This window comes from Amblyomma mixtum, chromosome 6 (assembly GCF_055824585.1).
Source record: "Amblyomma mixtum isolate Tamu chromosome 6, ASM5582458v1, whole genome shotgun sequence".
In the NCBI taxonomy this organism is placed as follows: Eukaryota; Metazoa; Arthropoda; class Arachnida; order Ixodida; family Ixodidae; genus Amblyomma; species Amblyomma mixtum.
Window position 1 is genome coordinate 114,332,958 of NC_143017.1, and position 17,223 is coordinate 114,350,180.

Here is a 17,223-nt window from a genome sequence, read left to right on the forward strand (position 1 = left end):
CCCGTACGTGAGATACAAAACTGCGGAAATGGGTGTGTGTTTGTTGCATGGAGTTACAACCCAGGAGCACAATAGACGTGGAAGTTCGCCTCTCGAGACCAGATATGTCCGGCTGGAGTCGGTTCCTCTGGACAACTTGTCTACACGTGTCTTATCGCGGACCGTCCAGCGTTCGTTCGCAGTAGCAACGTGGCTGACCACTTGGGGCTGTTACCGAGGCAAGCTGCTTCCACGCGCAGAAACACCTGCGAGGGTACAAATTATCTCTCGTATCGCGGACATCCCTCCCTCGGCGTTATCAGTGACACCAAAAAAGGATTGGGAAACGCTCCATGAATGGCTGCATGGAGCACACACAGTGAGGCCTCGCCACGGAGCCCTGCCATGACGTGTGGGCAGTGCGTACCTTCACTCTTTCTCCTTCCCTCTCCCAACGTTCCTTCCCCAGCCTCCATGTTTCCAGTGACAAATCCGTAGGGAGAGAACACGTCACCGCGGTTGCCATCACTTCTCCTGGAACAGCTATCCGTTCTGCAGGCGCACTGAGGCAACGTGCGAGCGCTGTAGTGACAGAGTAGGGGAGAGGGCGCCGAGTACAGAGGGGTGAGGGAGTGAGAAAGGGAGTCAGCAGATCCACGCAACTGCATAGAAGAAGCCCCCTGCTCGGACTGGGTCTTCGTCGACCGGTTTGTAGTCTATTAACCCTCATTAGGAGCAGTGGTCTCCGGCTGTTATCCCGCGCGTTCGGAAGGGACTCGACGCCGTCGTGGGCGCCACACTGCGGCTGCTGGAGGAGAATGCCCCTTCTTATTTAATTCCTCGCTTTCTCTCTCTCTCCATTTCTCTCTTTCCCACGCATTTTGGGACTGAGTTAGCACCGTCGCGACTGCGGAGGTTCTGGGTGCTGCTTCGCGATAGCATCTGACTCCATTCAAGTTCTCTCTGGGGGTTCATTGATCGAGGGATTACCTGCGTGTTTGCTGCGCGCGGCTCTAGACAGGCAATGTATATATATAAAAAAAGGATGATTTGCATACTAGCAGGGCAGAGAGCGTTATCGGTCCTTCGAGAGACCGCGCGATTCATGCGTAACTGTCGCCGTGATTTGTTCTCAACATCTGAGCTGATTGTCGGCTGTTCTACATGCCGTCCTCCGTATGCTCGTAGGGCCACCTAGCGGTCTGTTCGTACGACCTGGGCATACAAAGGTATTAAGCGATCGCGAGAAGCTGACTTGTGTAGGCGCGAACATTTCCTCACAAATTCTGCTCACACTGGTCAGGACTCCATTCAAGTTGTCGCTCTGCTTGTTAGTTAAGAGCAAAGTTTATTTCATTGACGCGAACGCAAGAAATCGGATCAAACGCGAGACGGGATCCCGTGTAGCATGACTGCATCGCGGTTGTTTAGCGATTAAGATAAAGCTTCGTGTTCCGTGGTGTGTTCCGTGGTAAGCGGCTCGGAGTATGGCAGTTGGCGCGAACTCCTGAACATGTCTACGTATACCACGCTTTCTTTATACACCATTCCAACTTGACAGTAGAGATGGAATGTGTGTTGGTACGAGTAACATGCAGGCACTCGTGTGACAGTCATTTCTAGCAAAAAAAAAGAGTGAAACAGACCGTCTAGTGGCTACAAGGCGCATTCTGCACAAAGCTACAAAAAATAAAGAAGGTCAAGGAAGCAGAGCTTAAGGGCGCATTATCCTCGGTGTTATTTTTGTGAGAAATTTGCTCACTGTTCAAGCTGCGATGCAACAAAAGCTTCTATACTACCGACACTAATGGACACTAATGCGTTAGCAGTCTACAGGGCCGACGCGTCGCTTGCTAACGCTTCACTTATTGACAAATTAAAAATCGGCTGTAAAAGTTTTATTCGGTCTCGACTGCGGAACGCCTTACAGTTAATAAGGAACAAGTGGCTGTCCGTCGCTGTCTGTTCATTTTAACTCCTTCGCCTTTCCCTATAGTACACATCTAGCGAGCGATGTGGAAACTCCAGCATTGCAACGCAAAGCCCACTCGAGTGAATTTATGGCCGGCCCGTCCAGCCTCCCGCGCTTGATAAAACTCGGCGCCCGCGCCGCTGCTCTAGACTTCGCGGAAAAGCGCTCGCACTAGCGGCATGGAGCGTGAACTTAAAAAAAGAAAGAAAACGCCTGTTGCCCCGTCCGCGTGTACGTGCGGTTTCTCAGCTTGTCGTATATATATACATGCGCAGCGCATGCGTGCCAGGCATCTCCCCTTATAGCGCGTGGCCTTCTGGCCTTGTTTGCTTGGCGCAGTTAACGCCGTCGGTCGCGTCGGTTTATGGGGCCGCACGCCGAACCGAATACGACGTAAATTACGCCCGGGCCTGAGTCTCGCTCCCCCCTTGCCATTATGGTCTGGCGTCGTAGCGATGGTTTTACGTCAGCGAAGCGAACCCTTTAACTGCATCACAGACTAGTGGAGGGGGGTCAATACTCTTTCTCGAGCACTTCTTATGATAGGGTGAACTCAGCAGAATAATACTGACGGACAAACAGAAGGTCGAGATGTTGAATAGCGAGCATTCGTGCTAAATTCATTCCCCCCTACCCCCTACCCCCCCCCCCCCCCCGCCCCCCCAAAAAAAGCAAAACAATGAAATGGAGCCAGTTACGCAAACCCCATGTGAGTTTAACTTCTCCTAAAAGGATGCTTGCGTCCTTCGCTTCGTTTGGCGTCGCAGCTGAACCTTTCTGGCGATTCCCCATCCACCTTAGATTAATCGCCACCACCACCGCGAGCCCCACCTGGCTCGCAGATACAAGCCGCGGCGCATCAGCTGCCGCGACGGCCCCTCCGAAAGCTGCGGGGCTGACGCACTGAAGTCTTTTAACGAACGCGCGCACCCGCATCCAAGGAACGCGTTTTTCAGCCAAAAAGAAGGCGAGAGATGGGGGGGGGGGGGGGGGGGGGGGGTGCTCAGAAGAAAAACGGTACGCAAGGAGGAGGGAGGCCGGAAAATTCGGGCCACCAGGCACTGAACTTATCGCGAGCATACGACACGGCGTGGTTTTCCTTCGTAGTAGTGCGAGCTGACGCTAGTAGAAGGAGGAGGCGGCGTATGCGCCACGCACAGATGTGCGTGAACGCGCGAGCTCCCGAAGAATAGGAACGTGTCCACTCACGCACACACGCACCGCTAACACACACTCTGCCTGCGTGGTATTGGCCCTGAATGGTGGAAAACGGCTGGGGCGGCGGGCGCTGCAGGTGTTGTTCCCACGGTCCGGGGTGAAAGGTCGCACGCCGCCGTCTCCTTCCCGCTCCTTCACTCTCGCCCTTCACTCTCTCCTGCGCCACCGGCTGTCTTGCAGCCGCTGGTGTCTCCCGCCTTGCGGGCTCTGGGCGGGTGCAGCCAGCATGCAGAGGGAAAGGATGTTGAAGTAACAAGGAGGGTGCACACGGAGGCACGGTGGTGGTCTTCATCTTGGTTCATCTCAGACCTCCCTCCTTCGTGGAGAATCTGCTTCATCTCTCACTGAAATTTTGCTTTTTCACGCGTCCTTCCAGCCAGAATCTGCCCCTGTTTACATGTTCCCCGTGTACGGCGACGGCCCTGAAGAAATACGCGTGGGAATGAAGATTAGCGAGACGCGCGTTTGAGAAATTCGCGCAGGCATGCGGTCTCTTGGGCTGTTGTGCTGTTGTTCTCCACAATTTGTAAGGTACGTTTTTTAGGGGGAAAAAAATATGGTGAACGTTCTATGAAAGGAATCTAAAAGCAAGCACATCCATGCAACAGCGGCAACACACCAGCGCGTGTTTTCCCGCTCCAGCGTCTGCTATGAATCTAACAGAAGCGCCACTCTCAAAACAGCCTGTGCAGTTCGTTACTGTCATACCGCCCAGACGAAAACAAGTCTTCTTGTCGAAACGTTTGCAAGCACCTTGAGGTTTTTCCTTCTTTGTTCGCTCTGTGATTACCGAGAACAATATGACCAACCTCTGTCTACCATAGACTGTCATTGAGTTATGCATAGTTTGCACCGATGTCATTGCTTGCACCGATGTCATTTTTCGGACCAGAAACCGCAGCGAGATCACGGGCGTTTGCTAATCCGCTTATCGAAGCCTGCTCCGACGTACATTGCACATGCTAGCTCTCCGCCCATAGTTGGCGCCCGTGAATTCACCTGGAAATTACATTTTATATGGATTGCACGTGAGGTCACTGGTGCTGCGTATGAGCCTTGACTGGTACTAGCAACCGCATTCGTGGCATGAGCTCAATAAAATAGAGGCAGATAATGAGGTAGATGAAGAAAACGGCCGTTCTAGGAGATATGGCGCACCGAATATCCTTCGGCTATGTGCGGGAAAAATTAAGGAAAGCGTGTGTGTGTATGGGGGGGGGGGGGGGGGGGGGGGGCAGTGAGTACATGCTCAAGATAATTTCCATCTTGCATCCAATAGTACGTAGAACAAATGGTGCATGTTTGGTACCAGCAAGGTTTACGGGCATTGCGTTCTGTCGAGAATCACTCGTATTGGTCACGGAGATGCCCTGTCTCTAGCCCACTCCTTTCTACCTTATATCCACTGAGAGCACGTAGAATTCACTAGCCCACAAACGAGTGCTCATTATGGAGCGGCATTCACGGTACCTGCTTTGGCCATTTGTTCCGCACTCAATATGAAGCAGAAAATGCGATCACGATGTACAAGCTAGCAAGGAAAAAAAAAAGAGCAGCAAGCGGGAAAAGTGGAGAGTGTATACGGGAGAATGGGGAAGGAATGGGCTGAAATGAAAGCGCGTCACTTTCCACGGTCGCCGGCAAAACCCACTTTGCACGCTTCTTGTCTGCGGAACGGGCTTTGTACGCTCGCTTCAGTGAGAAAGGAAAGAATGGAGAAAACGGCCTCTCTCCCTCCTGCTTGTCTTGTATTTCTTTATCCTCTGCGCTCTCTTCTTTCCCTCTTCTTCTTTTCTTTCTTCACCTTTTCAATCCCTGCCCGCAGACAGACCCCTAAACTGCGCCTCCTCACCCCCCCCCCCCCCTTTTTTTTTTTGCCTGTATTCTTGTTTGCTCGGGGTCGTTTCTATATCGGTCGCTGCTCTGTAGCTGTTTGCATTTTGTCAAGGACGGCCGACCGGGTTCGAACCCCACGACGGCGGGGAGGGAGCAGAAGTAAGGACGGGTTGCACCTGCCCGCGGCAATGGCTGCTCGCCTGTTTCCGCGTCGCTTTACCGAGCAGGAAAGCGGAAGCAACGATCAGAGCAGTGTGGGGGTCTTTTATTGCCCTCGTTTCTTCCGCGAACGGGGCTAGTGTTGTTGCCGGCTGGCGGTAAGATTTATACGCTGTTATTCAACGTCTTATCGAGCTGTTTCGTTTTGTTCGCTGTCGGCGTTTGATGCGATGATCGTCTTTACTTCTGTTGTCATCGCCTCTCTGAGCAAGCTAAGGTGAAGATTCGGGGGTTGCGCGTAGGTTGCGCAAAAGCTCGCCAAGCCTGTGTGATGGCGCGAAGGAAATCATGCCGTCATAAATATAACGTGATTTTATTTGTGCCGTGGATAAAATTCTTAGAAAATCTCGCCTTGTAAGTGAGAGAAGGGTGCAGAAATAACTTTACTGATGAAGCACATTTGGTAGTTGGCACCGTTTTTCTTGTTTGTCCTTCGTGTAAATATCTCGGGCTTTAAATGTGGCAACAACCGCTGTAACCTGCCACTTCCAAGAACTCTCCATGAACGATGACAACAGTCTTCATTATTTTTTTGACACTGTTGGTGCTCTGATGCATGAGTCAGCACTACTGAGCGAGGTTTTCCAATTCGGAGCGATGGCTTGCAGTGCGTTGGGCTCGTTTTTCACGCTTTACGACTGATTATCATAGTTTAGGACTACGCACTTTGTTTCCATTTTCGAAATCGTGCGATGCGCGCTTGGCCCCCTGACGTGGCTTGGCTCGGCTATTCTTTGCAGGAACACTGACTAAGCCTTGGTGCTCAGCGGGGCAGAATGAACGAAACAGAGCGCGGTTATACGAAACCTATTTTCGTGTACCGAAACAACTCTGGCCGAATCACCGAAAATATATTTTGCCAAGCGTCCGCGGCATGAATCAATCAGTCTTCTATTCCGCTTCACCCTGCTTATGCGTGCCGCACGAACTCTTGGCATAACACCGCAAGAAGAAAAAAAAATAATTCAGTAGATGCATGACGTGGAATATTGTGCACTGTTCACAGTACAATACCACCGCGACATGGCCGCTTATATGATTTACAAGGCGTCGTTTGTCTTGTCGCGTGGATGACCTACGGTGAGAACGAACCGGATGACTCATCTTTCGCTGCCTGTTGTGTAAATCTCTTCGTACAGTTACGATGAGCCAAAGACCGCCCAGAACACCACTATGTTGCAGCGCAATCCTTCATAGTGTATGGGCTGCACCTGCTGGAAGGCGACACGTAGTTTCTCTCCCAATACAGAGCAGCCAATGAAAGCCGCAGACGTTAGGCCACGGCGAATGTCCAATACATATATCTCGCCCACCCATCCCACCGCGGCTTCTCCGGTAAGTTGCGAATAATCGCAGGAACAAAACGCTAAGAGAAGCAACTGTGGGGCTTGTAACAGCGGAGGTCCATGCATTGGCTGTATGTACTCCTCCACTTTTCTTGAGGTCTGTCGGATCTGTTCATTTATTTCGCCGTCGCCTCGCGTTATCATAAGAGCGGGACTCACCTTCGCGAGCTCCGCGCAGATACGCGTCTGCGGACGAGCTCCGCATGAAGTCTCGGCCCACCACGCCTTGTGTGGCACGCAGCGAGCACGCGTATAGACGCTCTCGGTGGCGCCACGCTGCGTGTGTTTGCAGAGTGGCAACTATACTTATATGCCAACACGCGCGTGGGAAGGAATTCTTCGCCGATGACTGGGAACATTTTTCATCCCGTGGCCACGCCGCGTGTGCGGTCCCTTCGCTCCCCCCTCCCCCCTTTTTGTATTGCTTTCTTTTTTTCTTCGTCTCTTCCGCGGCAGCCCCCTGCTCTCGGGTTTCCTTTGGGCGTCGGGGCTGGTCGAGGAACGATCATCTCGTGTCCGCTCCAGTAAGCGCCGAGCGATGGGTGCTAGTCGGCCTGGCTGAACGCAACGCATAGAATTAGCGTGGTCGCTGCGGCTGTAGCTAGAGGCTCCTATTCAGACCTCCACGTCACGAAAGCAGGGTTGCTGGGTAATATTCACATGTCTCATGCAGTTGCCCGAGGTATGTATGCGAGGTTTAACGCCCAGAAACTTTACATGGATTGCGAGGATCTCAGTGTAGTGAAGGATTCCAGATTCACAGCGATCACCTGAGGTTATATGATCATTAAAAAAATGCCGCAGCTGCCATAGTTCGACCCTGGAACATTGAGTTCAAAGGCTGAATAACGAGTCTATACTGGGCCACTGCGTCGGGAAACTCCTTGAGAGGTCGCTAAAATCCAGCATCGACTCTGATCATTGCGGTCGCTACATTCTACTCGCGCCCGCGTTATTCATTCTGTGTCAGAATGTGAGCTTGTAGGGAGCATCTCTACTGGAAGAATTCTCATCGGTCACAGTTTGTCAGTCTTCATACTGTGTAGACTACTAACGAGCTGAAGTCTGGTGTACAATGCTTACTCTATTTCCTTAGCGATCAAGGCTAAGAAGTGAACGAAATAATGCACAAAAGTTCTAACTTTCTACTTAGGTGGATGCTACAACGTGGATGCCAAGAAAGTGTACTTCGATATGAGTCATCTACGAACATATATAGTCTATTGCCAACTGATCTCTTTTGAGGTTTACATTGTTGTTAGCTATTAGCGGGGCAATAATTACTATTCAGCAATCGTTCCTCCGTAGAGAGGTCTCAAACAGCTTGTATTGCACAGTCATGTGTCCTTCATGCGTCCAGCAAGCACCTAGAAACAACCTTTTCCAGCTACCGTCATCGTCAAATGCCGCACATTTCCGTATTATGGGCTACTGATTTTCCCATTCCAGCTGTTGTAGCTGTCTGTTGTGTGCATCACCTTTGAATGACAACGTCAACGCATCCCAAATGCCGCAGTTCCCACGAAACGCGACACTCAGTATCGTATCGGTGTGAAGAGCTGTTCATTCTATTGTTTTTGTCGCAGCAAAGTCGGACCCTCTATCCATTCGACTGTTGCGCATACGCGGAGAAAGCTCGTTGCCCTCTCGCAGTCCGCCGCTAGCATGAATGAGACAGCAGTCAAAATTTCCATCTTCTGCTTTGTTGGCGATAACGGTAGGCAGGAGCTCAGAGACAACGCAGCTGTGGATGTGTCCCTGTGGGCTTTGCACAATTGCCTGCAGCGCTGGTTTTATCCGAATATTCCGGTTTCGGCGAGCTGGGACTTCAGAAGGACGGGAAACGTCGCAAGTGACGCCCCCTCGCGGCAGGCGGCGCAGTAGCGAAAGCGTCACTGTTTTACGCGAGAGCCCAAGGAGCTCGTTCTGCTGAAAAATCGGCGTTGCCCGTCGTCCGGAGTGAGTAAAAAAAAATTCCAGATTTCCTGTAGTCAGAAAATAGACACACAAAACAGTCTGCATTGGGGCATGCAATGCATAGGCCGTCAAGAAGGGTCGTCGGTTCAAGGTGTTAGAAGGGCACCTAGGCAACGCTTTGTAGTGCGCATGACTTAGTAAAGTGTGTTTTGGATATCCACTCATATTGTAGTAAATTTTAAAAATAAAACCAAATATTAATAAGCTAATTACGCGTCAGAAATTGCGCGGAATGAAAAGGCGGTGTTATGGGGCTTCATTGTACTGAAACAAATGGTGTGTATGTACATGAATATGTAGAGGCGTAGTATGTCGCGCAGTGTAAAACAGATAGCGGTTAGTGGTTGGTAATCGATGATTTTGATAGCTGGTGATCTGTAATTGTGAGTGTGATCGAGGACCCTTACCCGCGGTACTTATGTGGAGCGGGGAGTCCTCTCTAAAGGACTCACCTACTATCTGTGATCGATGACCGTGATCGATAATTTTGATTGTAATCGACGACAGCGATCGGTAATGTGGTTGTGGATTGGTAATCGTTGAGAAACGAAAAAAAAGGTATAAAGTCAGATAAAAGTAAGAGAAAGCGCTATCGCATCTACTCTTAAGGCAAAGCCTAAGCTTCCAAATTTTTGTGTGTACAGTCTTTGCCAAAAGTAACCAGGCTGCATGGTTTGCTTCTAGCTTGTATAGTGGAGCCCTTGTGACTTTCCTAAAGGCCAAAAGTTGTTGGAAGGTAAGAAGACCCCTAGTCCTTACATTTAACGACCATTTCAGCTTCAGGGAAGCTGTAAGGGCTCCACTGTACGAGCTAGAAGCAAACCATGCAGCCTGGTTACTTTTGACAAAAACTGTACATGACATTTGAAGTGTCCTTTGACGTCCTAGTGCATGCAAAAAAACCAGTGCCTGTAATAATTTACCTAAAACACAGCCTCGCGTATCCTCTCATGTCTTGTCGTTCCTAAGGGCCTGCGCATTGTTATCAGAAAAAAAAAATATCAGAAGTTAAAAACTTGGCGCCTGAGTTGAGCCGTAACCTTCTGTTTGGCGCTCTTTGGCTGCAGATAGTCTTTAGCCATAAAAATCAATCATCATTGCCGCCACTACAACTACCATCATCACCACCACGGAAACTTGCTGTCCGTATTCCTCCGAAACGAATGTGAAGGGTTCCCGTTGAAAGGGCACACAGCGCTCTCAGTGAGCGGCGAAAGACGAAATCTCGGTATGCAGGATTGTCCCGTAGCTTGCTACGCATCTCCCAGGCAGACGTGCGCGTGTCTCGCCTGGCACGCAGCTCCGTCGCTCGTTCATTCACGCCACGACGAGCTCTCTGCGCGTCAGCGACGGAGCGCGCTCGTCGTGTCGTTCGTTGCTCTCTCGTCGCCGCCGGCTGTAAGCACGTCATCTCGTTTTGCGTCTCTGGCAAAACGACACCCGCGCGAATTTCTCCCTTTCGAGAAAAAGACGACCGCTGCCTCGCAATACGCGTGCCAACTGCATGCGGTAAATGCTGTGCGCCCGCTACGGCATTGTCAGTTGAGACTGAGGTGCCGGTCTGAGTTGATGAATGCGACACAAAGCAATAATAATAATAATAATAATAATAATAATAATAATAATAATAATAATAATAATAATAATAATAATAATAATAATAATAAAGAATACATTGAACAAATGGGAAAATAGAACGCTGAAGCACGGTGAGGTTGCTTCACAACGCCTCTGCTAACCATAAGTCGACGATGAATAAAGTACAGGTTGGGGGAATATGGAAGAAAACACATCATGAGCTTTAATTTAGTCAATGGCTCCTGGACATGAGTGTGAGCAGGAAGCGTACCTTCTCAATTCATCAATTTTTTGAACCTCGTTATAACGAAGTTGAAGAGGCCCGGCAATTACTTCGTTATAGCCGTAGCTGGCTTATAGCCCGTGTTGACAGAGCTTCCAAGAAGAATCGTCATTATTTCGTTATATCCATGATTTCGTTATAAACCATTTCGTTATAACAAGGTTCGACTGTATACTTGTATTCCCCTTGGATGAATAGTACCTGCAGAAGACGTTTTCAACTGCAGTGCCGAACTGAAAACAACATTCGCGTACTTCGTCGAGGATCTGTTGAGCACACGTCAGGTGTGGTGGCATGTTAGCAAACGAAGTAGTTGCAGTCACTAACCAAATCAAAAATTAACCATTATGAGTCCCACAACTCAAGTGAATTCCTGACTTGGTCGGTGACATGCGATGCCAACTTTAATCGACAATGCGCTTCGCTCTATATCGTGCCCATTAGTGCCAAGTCACGGAATCTTGTCTTTCACAAATAGCTCAATACTTGCCTCGTGATAGCCGTGGACTCGACATCTCCTAGCATGTTTTAACAGTTAGTTTCAACTGCAAGGCTGGCTACAGAAAAGTGTGGTCGTAATCCGGTAACGTGCGGCGTAATCTCGAGAGGAATATGCGTTCTCAGACGAACTTAACATGCAAGTGAAAGAAGACAGAAAGATATATAACTAAATCCTAATGAAGCGACAAGACTGGTCGCCCTTGCACGCGAGTTCGCGTTGTACAAGAAAGAAAAAGAGGCAAGGAGCGCGACGGCGTCGCCACCGAGCGGGCGGAGGTCGTTGGTACCGCGGCGACCACGAGGCAGCAACCTGTCGCCGTGGGAAAACAAGAAGGCACCCATCTCTCTCCATCTCTTCTTATTTTTTTCTTCTTATTCCGCGTTCTTCTCCTCCCCAGTTGTCTCGATATACGGGAGTCAAGAGAATCGTGGGACCATGGAAACTCTACTCCCTGTGGCCCCTTCTTGGTTTGTACTTTCGGTAGCGCTTACGCACACGTACTGCTGCGAGACAGCGAGAACGGAAGAAAAAAATGGACATGTCAAAATCAACGCAAGAAGTAAGAGCTACATATTTCGCTCGTTGATAACGAACGGACCACTTGGGGCACTAAAGTCGAGGGCGACGCAACAGGCTTCCCTGAGCGATTGGCTTCTGCCACTGTAGTATTCTCCTCTCGATTGAGTCTGCGTAGACAAGCGTAAAAATTTCGTGCGGAAGTTTTCTTTGCGTGATACTCGCGTTTCTTCCCGCGTTGCCTTTCCCGGTTTCCGTGATGTTAGTTTTCCTGCGCGGCATTCCGTTTGTGGTTGAAGATGGATTTGGCGGAGAGTAAGAGAGGGTGTAAGGATGCCGGCAGTTGTCTTCCAGCGCCGGAGTTCACGACAGGCATCGCTTAGCGTGTCACTATCGAGTGTTTGATGGATGTCTTCGAGCCGTCGGGTCGGTTTTAGCGAGCGCTGCTGCGCTCAGCGTTCCTGGCGTAATAAATGGCTCCCTTCGGCCGTCGAGGAGTCTAGACCGCAGAAAAAAAAAAAAAAAAAAAGCGAAAGGTGGAGAGCGTCGTGGCAAGAGCGGCGTAGAGAGTGAAGGAAGGCTGTCTGAAGTCTCGTGCTCTATGTTCGGTTGTTTCCCTCCTTTTCCGCCTTACGTATGCTCCGGAAGGATTAGCTTAACAACCTGTGGCAAAGTGGATGCACGTTTTCAAGCGAGTAGCTGGTAATAGCCTTGTATACGTGAGCCCTATGTTGCGAGTCGGATCGGGGGTCGAGTAGAGCTAAGTAACCCAACTCGATGACTGCCGGTTTACATGAACTCGATAGTAGCGAACGCGACCGCACGCGTAGTAAACCGGCGACCGATTCTGTTCTCCCCTGCAGAAAATGCTTTCCCTCAAGCGTGAAAATGGATTCAGTGTAATTTGCGGAGGGGACTGCAAGTCAAACCACCCTCTGCAGTCGGGCCAGCTCGTCTCGACGGTCGCTTAACTCGACCCCCTAGCGTATACATGAGCCCGACAGCCGGTTTTCAGCCCGACAGCCTACTCGACCCGACTTTTGTAGGGCTCATGTGAACCCCCTGTATATCGCACCGAAATTTCGGGTCTGCGAACGAGTAGGTAGCTCAGGCATGGACGCTTCTTAAGGGGGATACGTCTTGCATGCTCTGTCAGAACTTTTTCGGGCCTCGTAACACAAATTGTCTTATAGCGATATGAACCGAATGTCGACTTCTGTTTCGCTAGAGTCATTATCATGGATACCTGCCATATCTGACCATTGGGAAAAGTATGCCACCTAAGGCCCTGAAGTCGATACATGAACCTGTCATCTACACTGCTGTAGCAGGCGAAAATGCAATCACAGGAGTACAGCGCTGTGGCGTGATCACTTCGTATCTATGCGGCCCGTCAGATATGCTGTTGCATCTATAGGATGTAACGGGCACATCTACGTATCATGCACCAGCAGCCATTCTTGGCACTATCGTTCCATTTACGCGAAGTATTTGTCGAATGGTGCTCAGTGACCGATGAACCTCGTTAATGAAAATTGCCAGCTGAAGTGTGATTGATACTTTTACGAGGTGTCATCACCTAACGCGCGAATAGTCAGAGTGTACTTGTAGTGAATATCGGCAAGTTGTGCTTACTCGTCGATGACGCTAGATGGCCGGGAGTGTGAATTTTAAGATCATGTTCTGCCCTAAGCGTTCATTTGCGTGTGCTTGGAAACTTTCATACAACAGGATATAAGTACAGTTGGGGATCACTAAGGATGTCGAGAAACGCAGAAACACTTGAGCAAGAAACTAACTTTCATTTTTTACGCCGTGCGAATAACTTTCAAACAATTATTTTAAAAAGTAAAGCTATACGAGCGAGGATTGAATGGCCAGAACTTGCCCGACGCCTGAGTTTCGCTGAAAGCATGTGGCAAAAGCATTGAGTTGGTAAGATCTCTCCGCTTTATCTGGTTAAAAAAAAAATGTCTGGCAGCTCCTATTGTTCGTGTCTTTCCGTCCACTTTTCGTAGTCGTCATTGGCGCTTTACAATGTGAAGAAATGCTTTCATTTTCGGGTTCGCCCCGCCGCGGTGACTTAGTGGTTACGGCGCCCGGCTGCTGGCCCGAAAGACGCGGGTTCGATCCCGGCCGCGGCGGCTGAATTTCGATGAAGGCGAAATTCTAGAGGCCCGTGTACTGTGCGATGTAAGTGCACGTTAAAGAACCCCAGGTGGTCGAAATTCCCGGAGACCTTCACTACGGCGTCCCTCATAGCCTGAGTCGCTTCGGGACGTTAAACCCCAATAAACCAAACCAATTTTCGGGTTCACTATGATCGCTGTTAACTTTACCATATCCAAAGAACTCGTCGTTGCAGGTTGTTCTCATAATACGTGCGGTACGTACACAGCGCCTGACCTCTGCCGTCCATTTTTTTCTCCCCGCCCTGTTCGTCTCGCAGCAAATCAAGTTCCAGCTGGACCTTCCCACCCGGGGCGACCTGATGGGCGGCGAGTCCGGCGGGGCCCTAATCGCGCCCGAGAACATCAAGCGCGAGCTGCCCGACGACCTGCCGCCGTCGGGTCCGCGCTCTCTGGGCTCCATGCAGAAGGTGCCCTCGCTCTCGGACCTCTCCGAAGAGAGCTCGCTCGGTGAGTCCCCTCCCTTTCTGTGCATGCGCAGTCTACGTCACGGGCTGCTGGTCCGCCTTTGGGTCACTGTGACGACTTGTCCTAACAGCTGTTCGAGAAGAACGAATTCAAGGGTACGCGAAGTTCAATGCATTTATAGTGCGCGTCGTGAGAGAAGCCACTCAGAAAATGGTCGTTCTCGACAAAATAAAACAATAAGAATAAAAACAACAGACCTGCCGAGCTCGCCTTGATGAAAGCAGGCTAATTTTTGCGTATCGCCCAAAAGATATGTATGCTATGTCACAACCAGCTACAAGCGTTGTTGCCGTTCGCGAGAACGGTGCAGCTTTTCAGGCAATCTCAGTTACGAGACAGCGATGCGTAAACTGCATTGCCCAAATGTGTGGTGTGCACATGCTTCGCGTTCCACGACACAAATTCTTTCGCTCGGTGCATCTGATTTTCATCGACAGCTTCCAAACTGCGTCAAAGTTCGCGTGCGCATTGAAGGCAGTTTGCGACATGTTTGCGCTTGCCTGCACGCTTGCCTGCAGCGACTGCGGTAAAAAGGCAGCTGGTTGACTTAAGCAAGGTGAAATGGTTTTCTGAGAATTCAAGGTTATTCGAGACTTCGAATCTCTGAAGTTCTTGGGGATGCGTGCAAAGTAGTTTTGCGCTATCATTTAAAATGTCCACGTAATTACCAATTAAAACCGCGACGATGTTCAGGCTTCACCTCACTGCGTTGGAGAAGTGCGCAGAAACTCGTGACGACGTCATAACCGCCGAAATTTCAGATGTCCACTGCCTTCGTCTACATGCCGCCATGCGTCTTCCGATGCGCCAAGCAATGCTTCGTGGGCTTCACCTTCGACGGCATTCGTTTTCTTTCTTGAAACAACTGCTTCTTCGCTGGAAACTTAGCGTCGCTGTACTTGACGTTGTCACTGGAGCCTCTGCCTGTCGCTGTGCGCTGCAGAGAGGCCTCAACGCTGATGTCACTTTAATCGGCGATTACGTCACTATTTCAAATCCTAGAGCAAAAATATTTCTCATGTTTTACCTGCAAGTTTCACACATTCGGCTCATTTAATCTCATCGAATTCGAAATCTTCAGTTGCCCTTTAAGCTAATAGTAGACGTTTTTAGCATACCGGAGACGTACTACAGGAGACGCAGACCGGTTTATCGGACGCCTCTCGCGCACGCGCAGTGACCAGCGTGCGGCCAGGCGAGGCCGTGTGCAGGAGGCGTCCGGTAAACCGGTGTATACGTCTCCGATAGTGCGTCTCGGGTATGCTAAAAACGACTGGTGTTAACGGAGAACATCTTACCAGAACGTCTTATCCTAGATGAACGGTTCTCCGCGCACTCAAGTTATGCAGTCATGTAGCAATTCTCTCGCTGATCAGAGTCGAAGAGCGCACGTAGTATACACGTCTTGCCCGTATTTCACTCCGTATTCACCCCTGGTTTAGCAGTTGAGTAACTGTTTGCCGCTTCGTGCGTTTCGAAAGAAAACTTCGGTCGTCATCTCGACGTGTCAACAACTCTCTAAAAAAACGTGTCACACGCACAGATCGATATTTCTCGCCACGAGAGCAGCGCGAAAAACCGGAGTGCAACAAAGTCAGCAAGACGCGCTGCTGCGGATAATCAAGGGCGTCGGTGACAAATTTACAGGTTGACGCATCCTTGTCCTCCCTGAGTTGCCGTCGCTACTAATAGTCGCCGCAAGCAACTGCCAACCGGGCGCGCTTACGACACTACGACGACACACCGGTGCGCCGTTATTCACTCAGTCGCGCCACTTTAAGCTGGCTGGCTCGCTATTTTCTTTTCTTCATTCGACAGAGAACAGCCGAAAAACAAAGCTAAGGAACGCCCTTGCTGTCACCCGTTGCTGGCTTCTTCTTTTTTTTTATTTTTGTTTTTCACAACTCGCACTGTTTTCATCGAGAGCGTTAGGAGCGAATTAAAGAACAATCCTCGCCGTCGTGCCTTCTTGCGAAGGCTCGAGTTTTCTGCTCAGTACTCTGGTGTCTCAGGGTTGTGAAAGGCCTGTGCCACCCGAGGTACCTATACACCAGGACGCCGAGCTGATGATTTCGGGAAAAACAAGCTTTCGTGCGGATGATGCAATACATTTCCAAATGCAATATGCACATTTCTTCTGTCTTCTTTGCGGTGTATGGAAGAACCGTAAAAGAGACGCGAGAGCGCCGTCAGACGTTTAGTGCGATAACAAGTGAACAAGTCTGATTTGCCTCCAGGTGGTGACATGTAACCGGAAAAGTCAGTGTTCAATAAAATGCTTAAAGCATGGTAACTGCGCTCAGTTTCAGTATTACACTCCGTCATGCAACAGTTCAGAAAGAACAAAAAATAATCGCGCCATTCGCAGCCATTGCACTATCGAAGCACGTAATGAGGAAAGTCGAAGGCGTTGCCGGCAGTGCTCGCAAACGAACCCTTTTGAACTCCTTGCGTTCAGGCATTTTCCTTCGTTATTTTCATCACCTTCAGCACATTGAACAAGGCCGTCGGTTTCTTTCCTTATAAATGGAGGCGACGGTAGCATTTGGCGCTTTCGGGGCAATTTCTACTACTAACCCCAACCCAGGCACGCACGTACACAAAGTGTGTATAGACATAAACGGGGAAAATGTGAACATTGAAGCGAAGGGGAAATCGAAAGAACTAATTCGGCACGGCGATTACGTCTATTGCCTTCCGATTGCTCGCTCGGTGTGGTCGCCTGATCTACCGCCTTCGAGCGGATCCGTTTTCCTTCAAGGAAAGCCCCGGAGCGATGCGTGACACAGGAGGCCGGCGTGTATGTAATACTTGAGCTGGCATGTCGTCTCTGACGTGTACATGACCCTATAGTGGCGCCTCCCGGTTAGCCTCTGTATAAGGCGCGTGTGTCATCGTTTTCACCAAGAAAGGGGGGCTTTCTCTACCTTGGCTGGCGTGTTGTTCATCCGGGCAGCTCCTCCTTCTGACGTCTCTACGATGAAGGCTGACCACAGCTGTAATTCACCTCGCTGTACAGGAGCGCGAACGTAAACGAGAGGAGGTTATTTTTGGATCGCCCGTTCTGAGCCGTACCTGCCATCGTTGGGTTGGCTCCTGCTGGCGTTACTCGGGCTTTGGATTTGGTGTGCACCTGAAGG

The 17,223-nt window shown here is 50.2% G+C and overlaps 1 protein-coding gene across 3 annotated transcripts in view; it reads left to right on the top strand.

Annotated features, from left to right (window-relative positions):
* The window catches only part of pnt (ETS transcription factor pointed), a 196,877-nt gene that overhangs the window by 69,370 nt on the left and 110,284 nt on the right, over positions 1–17,223 (top strand). For 2 of the 3 annotated variants that reach the window (XM_089548836.1, XM_089548839.1), the window contains one exon: positions 13,876–14,065. The exons of the other annotated variant lie outside the window; for it this stretch is intronic. In XM_089548836.1, coding sequence (XP_089404962.1) covers positions 13,876–14,065 — 190 coding nt within the window. The remainder of the gene's footprint in view (positions 1–13,875; positions 14,066–17,223) is intronic. 3 annotated transcript variants of the gene reach the window in all.